Source organism: Zalophus californianus, chromosome 11 (genome assembly GCF_009762305.2).
Source record: "Zalophus californianus isolate mZalCal1 chromosome 11, mZalCal1.pri.v2, whole genome shotgun sequence".
Taxonomy (NCBI): Eukaryota; Metazoa; Chordata; class Mammalia; order Carnivora; family Otariidae; genus Zalophus; species Zalophus californianus.
The window spans coordinates 31,814,045-31,822,380 of record NC_045605.1 but is presented as its reverse complement, the minus strand read 5'-3'; the positions used below and the strand labels follow the sequence as shown (position 1 = coordinate 31,822,380).

The 8,336-nt window shown below is 32.5% G+C and overlaps 1 protein-coding gene across 2 annotated transcripts in view; it reads right to left on the bottom strand.

Moving 5' to 3' along the window:
- Window positions 1-8,336, bottom strand: part of PGR (progesterone receptor) — a 110,493-nt gene that overhangs the window by 13,909 nt on the left and 88,248 nt on the right. For both annotated transcript variants that reach the window (XM_027579913.1, XM_027579914.1), the window contains 2 exons: window positions 2,014-2,158; window positions 430-560 (listed from right to left, as the gene is read on the bottom strand). In XM_027579913.1, coding sequence (XP_027435714.1) covers window positions 430-560; window positions 2,014-2,158 — 276 coding nt within the window. The remainder of the gene's footprint in view (window positions 1-429; window positions 561-2,013; window positions 2,159-8,336) is intronic.

Sequence of the window (8,336 nt, the reverse complement as noted above, 5' to 3'; positions counted from 1 at the left end):
ATCTTTGTAGGTTATTTGCTGTAACTGCCTATTCTACATAAAAATAATAGTTCCAAACAAAATTTTGTATTTTATATAGTAAGTCTTTTGTGGAGTGGGGATGGAAAGAAGATAGTTTGTGTTTATGCAGTATTAACTAGTTCATAATAGCTAATTAGGTGAATATGAAAAAGTCATTTAAGCACATTTTATCTGAAAAAAATAGAAGTCCATAATTGGTGGGATATTTTATTATTATGTAAAGCCTGAGAAATATGAAGTAATTTTATTAATGTCTATGATAGTATATTAGGTGCTTCTCCTTTGCAGCCACAATCTAAGATTCAGACTTCATGTATAACCATATGATCATATTGCCATTTGAGGCTTTCCCAATGAATTAAAAATTAAGAAAATAAACATCTCCTAAAAGTTGCTGTACTCACTCACTTGTATTAAGAAGTAGCAATACTTTCATACACAGGAACTCTTCTTGGCTAACTTGAAGCTTGACAAACTCCTGTGGGATTTGCCACATGGTGAGGCATAATGAATAGAATGATGATTCTTTCATCCTCTGTCTTGTATCACACACAACACACAAAAAGCAACAGGAAAAAAGAAACACACAGACAGTGTCTTAGCCAGTTTGTGTAATTTATCTGAGAAAATGAGATTTGCTAATTTACATATTACAGAAAATGTCTTTTTGTAAACAAACTCAATATTTTGTTCAAAATACTGAATTTTTGAGGTTAAGAAATTTTAAAGTAAGAAATAATATTAAATACATATTGACCAAGATTAATGTTGTTTCTCACTTTTATTATTACATTTAAAAACCTAAGGAGTTGAGAATGTGGAGCTGAGGAACACTCAGGAAATCATATATTTACTGATGATTTTTTTCTGTTAAAAAATAGATACAAAATTTTGTGTGTAATCCAATTGGAGAATGGATTCAGTTCACAGAAACTGAAGAATGTAGAAGAGTTCAGTGTATTCAGTTCAGAGTAGTCAGTGTAGAAGAGTTATACCATGAACTATTCTGGGGGAAATGTATGATGACAAAGAGAACATTACAAAGGATTAAATAACTGACAAGGCCAAACACTAATTCTGAAGGTTGAAGAAAAAATTTTAAAGGTATTTTCTCAACCATGTGCTGTTCTGCAACATCCACAGTAGTCACATACAGCTAACACAAATTGTGAAAAGAAAACTAGATTTTGACTCAGAAGAGCTAAAATTGATCCTGACTGTCACTCAGATTCTTTGGCAGGATATACAATTCCTCTGAGCCTGTTTCCTGAACTGTATAATGAAGGACACTGATTCCTTATCTATTTCAAGGGATTATAAGGGCAAAATGGAATAAAATATATGAAAATTATCTGTTAACTATAAAAACAAAAGTAACTTAATATGGCATATAATTCTGAGTCAGCATTCATCATTAGAATGGTATAAATATTTCCATGAAAAGATTCTTATTCAGTTTAAGGTTCTATGTAGAAAATTAATTATAGTAATTTAAATATAACCAAGGAAATTGAAATATTTATCTTTCAATTTTTAAAATAACCGAACTGTCTGATTTTTCTTCTAGGAGGAGAGATAATATCTTTACTTTTTGAAAGTAAGTTAATACTTTCAAGCAAAAATACTTTTAATTTAATAATTATTTTCATTAGAACCAAGGTATAAAATTTTAATTTGGTAAACTAAAAATTTCATTTTATCTTTAAGTATATTTCTTGATACACTTTTGAAGTTTAAAAAAATTGATTTGACATGACTACTATATATTGAAACAAAAGGGGAATCTCCAAATATCAAGTTACTGATATAATGATAAATTTTATTAATTTTGTTATATCAAGCTATATCCTGAGATAATTCTGATAAGCATTTCAAGAAAATTCTATTATTTGGGATACTAACTATGTAATCATCTACTGAAATGTAATTTTAAAGATTATCCTACATATACACTTATGTGATAATACAAACAAAAATCAAATTACTACTTACTCATTTAGTATTAGATCAGGTGCAAAATATAGCATCTGTCCACTGACATGTTTATAAGATCTCCATCCTAGTCCAAACACCATTAAGCTCATCCAAGAATACTGGATGAGAGTTATCTGGTCATCAATATGTAAATTTCGAAAACCTACAAAACAAATTTAGAAAAATAAAATGATCCCCAAAATCACTTGGGTTAAAATGTTGAAAACACATAGAAATTTGAAAATAGATGTAAGTAGTGTAATATATTGTTTTCAATTTCAATGTATTTTATACTATAAATAAGGAAATATTAATACATAATAGAGTGAGAAATTAAGAAACAACTTTGAAGTCATTAAAATTGGTCACTGTGAGTTAGCATTTCTGGGAATTCACTAATTGACAGTCCATCAGTCACACATTTACTGAGAATCACGTGTGCGCTAGGCACTGTGTTAAAATGGTTAAGAGGATGAAAGACTCAACTCATGCCCTTAAAAGAAACTCACAAGTCAACAGGAAAGACAAGCACATAAGTACAGTGATACAGAAGGTTAACAGGGAATACACCAGGAATTGGGAAGCAGGTCAGGAAAAACTCCCAAGGAGATTGTATGCAAGCAGAGTATAATCAGAGTGTTGAAGAATCTTAAGTCTTTGGGATTTAAAAATAAACTGATTTTATTTTATAAAACTGCTGCTTTCAATTGTGCTTTATTTTTATTTAACATCCCTTAGTTATGTCTTAGGTAGATTCCATAGTTTTATGGTTACTTTTGCTTTTTGAAACTTAATCCAGTCTCATTTTATTTTATTTTTTATTGACATTCACTATTTTCTATTTCCTTTCCAGACATTTATTTATTTATTTATTTATCAATTAGCCAACATATAGTACCTCATTAGTTTTTATTGTAGTGTTCAATGATTCATTAGTTGCATATAACACCCATGTGGTTTAAGAGGTTTAGAGAGTGTGTGTGTGTGTGTGTGTGTGTGTGTGTGAATCCTCTGGTCTTTCATATCTTCACAACCTCTTTTAGGCGCTTCTCTGGTGTTGGTGGTAGAGGAAGATGACAGGGAGAGGGCAAATGCACTGACTCAAATGGTCAAAATCTTCTCTCCACCTCTCTTCAATTCTCATTTTACCTGTTTTGCAGAAAATCACAGCCCAGCACAGATGAACTTAAAGGAGGGAGAAGCAAAGAGGTAAATCTGGATATGGAGGCTGTGGTCAGATATGTCTATTAAGGAGCAACAATATGACATAGCCTTATTTGTGTTTTGGAGGGATTCTTGGTAGGCATGTAGAGGATGGATTCAAAGGAGTTAAGTCTGGAATTACAGAAAAAATGTTGGAGCTACTGCCAAAGGCCAAGTGAGAGATGATAAAAGTCTGAAGTAAGTCACCAGGTAGGCGTACTGAGTAGGGAGTACCTCAGAGAAATATTTAAAGGGTAAAATCAAAGAGATTTGGCAACTGATTATATGTAGTTAGGAGGAAGAAGGAGACTAATAGATGTTTCAGTATTTTTGCAGGAATGGTGGATGACAATGGCATAACTGAGACAAAATAGAAGAGGTAAATAGGCTAGAGACAAAATTGTAAGTTTTGATATGTTGAAAGGACTTTTGGAATGTCCAGACAGTAGTTAGACAAATGAATTAGAAATATGGAGAGATATATGAACTATAAGTATAAATTTGGAAATTATCTGCATTTGAATATAGCTGAAACAATGATAGTAGATGAAATCTTTTATTAAAAGTACATAAAAATCAAGTGTTTTGGTGGGAACACCAAGCTATTTTAATAACATCTGTTCTACCTAAGAATTCATATATATATTTCATTTTCCAGAATATGTATTTCATACATATACTTGCTATACACCAACAAATATATATATTTCCATAATATATATTTTATATATATATAATGACAGGCTCATAGAAAGTTAGGTTCAATTAGTCAGATGTATTAAAACATTAATCAATTGTTCACTACCATCTTCAGGAACATATTTTTATTCTTCATTCCTTTTTTAGTCAATTTCATAACTTTCTGAAGAAAGCATTTCATACTACTGAAATATTTGACCTACTATATTTTTAATCACTCCAGGCCTTTGTTTCATGTTAATCTCTAATTTGAAAATGTTTACATCATAATATAACAGTTAATTCATTTGTTCTTTTTTTTTGAAAACAGATTCCACTTACATTTACATGTTTATGTGTACTTTACCCTACACTTTATTTGGGGGGGAGTTGTTTGTTTTTCTTTTTGCATTCTGGGATTACTAGAAATGAAAATAAAGGAACATTTTTAGTAGATTATAATATAAAAGGCAAATCTTTGCTGAAATAACTTAAAACTTTTGAAATTGCCAATATTTATAGCAGAAAGTGTATTTTCCATTTAACAGAATGAAAAGCAACTCAGAAAATAGCTTTTTAAAATAGCCACCTTTTAGAGCGCTTATCTGTGATAAATGTACACTGTTAAATTGACTTGAACATGCCTGGTACAAAAGTGTTATTTTTTTCCCATTAACTGTACTATCATTCATTACTTTATACTGAAACAAAGACAGGAACACTGAGCTCAAATTCCCATTGATGATAATGATCAGGTAAAGTCAGTACATTTGCAATGATGATCAATGAAAAACTTCACATAGAAAGTGATGGATGATCCTTAATTGTGTTTAACAAGTAGTAAGGAAAAATACCCTTTCCTTTTAAGTGACTTGGCCTGATAATTTCTGACAAAAGCCCTGTTACAAGCTGTTCAATCCTTAATGCTTAAAAAAAAGTATATGGTAACACATGGCATGTTATAACCTTCTAAGTTCTCCTCTGTTACCTCCAGAGTTTTGATAAAATATATAGGTTGTACTTTTGTAAAAACTGTCATGTACTGAAACGTTTAATCTACAACAAAGGTGGAGCATTAAATACCTCAGCACCTTCTGACACAAAGTATGAGTGAAGTTTGAGGAGCACAAAAATGCTACAGCAAAATAAGTATAATCACCAACATATATATTATTTTTTTATGAATAAGGATTTGATGACTAATGATTTAAGATAGCACAGTTCATTTTGTATCAATTCTATCAATTCTATAATTTAAATTTCTAGAAATACTCTTTAAGCTTCCCTTCTGGATGAAGCATTCTGGTTGCAGCTAGGCATAAAGACTAGAAAGATATTTCTGCCTTTAACACTTGCAGTTTGGTAAAACAGAAAATGAGAACATAAGCATAACTCAGAGTGATAGTATGGTTGACAAAGGCAAAGGTAATGTGGTAGAGCAAAGGGGCATTTGACTCAGTCTGGGAAGGCCAGGGAACTCGTCCTCAGGGGAAGTGACAGGTAATTAGAATCCTAAGGTTAGTTAGGGACCAGCCAGGGGAAAATGTGGAAGAAGGGAAGGATCTTCACGTAGGGAAACTATATGGGCAAATGAAGGCAGGATACTAAGCAAACAGCATTGTGAGAACTGAAACTAAGAGTTGCTTGAAGAGGAAGAATGAGAGATAACACTGTAAATTCAGGAGTCAAATCACAGAAGAATCTTGGATGTTAAGGTTAAGAAGTTTGGACTTTGTTATGAAAAGGAAAGGAAATGATATAATTGGTTATAATTGTTTTTAGAAAGATGATTCTGGTGGCAGAGATTGCTTGGTGGTAGGGTGAAATTGGTAATAGGGTTAGTCAAAGAGCTACAACTGAAATCTAGGAAACAAGGACAAGGACCTCAACTCAGGGCAGTAGCAGTGGAAGTAGCATATATAGTGAACCGTCTAGTTAATAAGTAGAGTTGACAAAATTTGATAACTAATTGGACAGGCGGTGAAGGAGAAAAGGGAGAGCAGTATGATACCCAAGATTCTATCTGAGGCACCATTTCAAGATAAAGGAAAAGGTTTTAGGTTTATGGAGTAGAAGGCCATGTTGACCTGGAAATTCATCCAGGTAGAAATATGTAATAAATAGTTGAAATACGTGATTCAAAAGTTCATTAGAGGGGTTGATACTATGTACTTAGGAGTCACCAGAATATAGGCGCACTTGAAGACAAGGCTGTGAATGGGCTCATCTAGTCTGTGTAGAATTAGAAACTACTGGAGTAAAAGATGGAATGCAGGAAATGCCAACTTTATGATGTGAATGGAAAAACAAATCCATAAAGGAAACAAAATGTGTAAATTGAGAGAAACATATCTACCTGAAGGGAAATGGTAAATGCCAAAGTAAGAGTATCAGCAAGAAACGGTACTTTGTTAGTGGCCCCAAAGGCATGCAAAACACGTTAAGGGTTGAAAGTATTCGTTAGACTCGATTAAAAAAAATTTTTTTTTGACATTGGCAATAGTAATTTCAGTGGAATAGGATGCTAGAAAAATCATTTTTGAAGGCTTCATAACAGTATCATCAAAGCTTGACCTTACTCATAGGCTAATTTCACTTATTTCCCATCACTTTTTTGGGGGGAAGTAATTTGATTTATTCATTTTATTTGGGATGAAGGAAAAAATCCTTTGTCACATATGCAGTGGCTGTCCCTGACTCAAAAGATATTTTGGCATGCTTCAAAGGCAAAAACAAGGCAAAAGACTGTTCCAGTCTTCTAATACTGTTGATTGCAAGTAGTCTGGCTAACTAAGATGAAGAAGTAAAATATTTCAAAAACGCAATGTTGAAAAATGTTAAAGCATTGACCCTTAGAGTTTTTTTCACAAAATAAACAGAAGAATCAGGACAAAATTTATAAAAAGGAAATATTTCCCTCAAACCTCTCTGTCATGTAAATTCTGCTATAATATACTGATAAAAAGGATAAATAATATTACAAAGTGAAAGTGAGTTGAGAATAAGTACTTAATAATTTAATTTCCAAAGCCTTCCCTGACTTTCAAGATCCTCCTTGATCAACCCATAACTTATGCCTCTAAGTTTCCTTTGACTACTCTCCCTAACATAAATTTATTATCAGTGGCTTCTTAATAGTTGGGTGATGAAACCCCGGGGATGCCAATAGTCACCAAAATAGTGTTTGAGAAACACTGTGTACACACACACACATACACACACACACACACACACACACACACACTGTATCTTCTTTATCCATTCATCTATCAATGGACATTTGGGCTGCTTCCATAATTTGGCTATTGTAAATAATGCTGCAATAAACATAGAGGTGTATACATCCTTTTGAAATTGTTTTTTGTATTCTTTGGGCAAATACCCATAAGTGTCATTACTGGATCATATGATAGTTCTTTTTTGAACTTTTTGAGGAAATTCCATATGATTTCCCATAGTGATTGCACCAATTTACATTCCCACAAATAATGTGTGAGGGTTCCTTTTTCTCCATATCTTTGCCAACATTTGTTATTTATTGTCTTTTTGATTCTAGCCATTTTGACAGATGTGAAGTGATATCTCATTGTGGTTTGATTTGTATTTCCCTGATGATGACTAATGTTGAGCATCTTTTCATGTGTCTGTTAGCATCTGGATATCTTCTTTGAAAAAATGTCTGTTCATGTCTTCTGCTCATTTTTAAATTGGGCTATTTGGTTTTTGTTTTGTTTTGTTTTGTTTTGGTGTTGAGTTATATAAATCCTTTATATATTTTGGATACTAACACTTTATCAGATATGTCATTTGGAAATAGCTCCTCCCATTCAGTAGGATGTCTTTTAGTTTTGTTGGTTGTTTCCTTTGCTGTGCAGAAGCTTTTTATTTTGATGTATTCCCAATAGTTTATTTGTGCTTTAGTTTCTCATGCCTCAGGAGACCTATCTAGAAAGATGTTTTTATGGTTGATGTCAGAGAAATTACTGACTGTGCTCTCTTCTAAGATTTTTTTGGATTCAGGTCTCACATTTAGGTCCTAATCCATTTTGAGTTTATTTTTGTGTATGATGTTAGAAAGAGGTCCTGTTTCATTCTTTTGCATGTTGCTATCTAGTTTTCCCAACACCATTTGTTGAAGAGACTGTATTTTTCCAATTACATATTCTTTCCTCTTTTGTTGAAGGTTAATTGACCATATAGTTCTGGGTTTACTTCTGGGGTTTCTATTCTGTTCCTTTGATCTGTATGTATGATTCCATGGCAGTACCATACTGCTTAGATTGTTTGGATCGCTACAACTTTGTAATATTTCTTAAAGTCTGGGATTGTGAAACCTTCAGCTTTGTTCTTCGTTCTCAAGATGGCTTTGGCCATCTTTGGGTTTGTCTGTGGTTCCATAAAAATTTTAGGACAGTTTATTCTAGTTCTGTGGAAAATGCTGTTGGCATTTTGATAGGGAT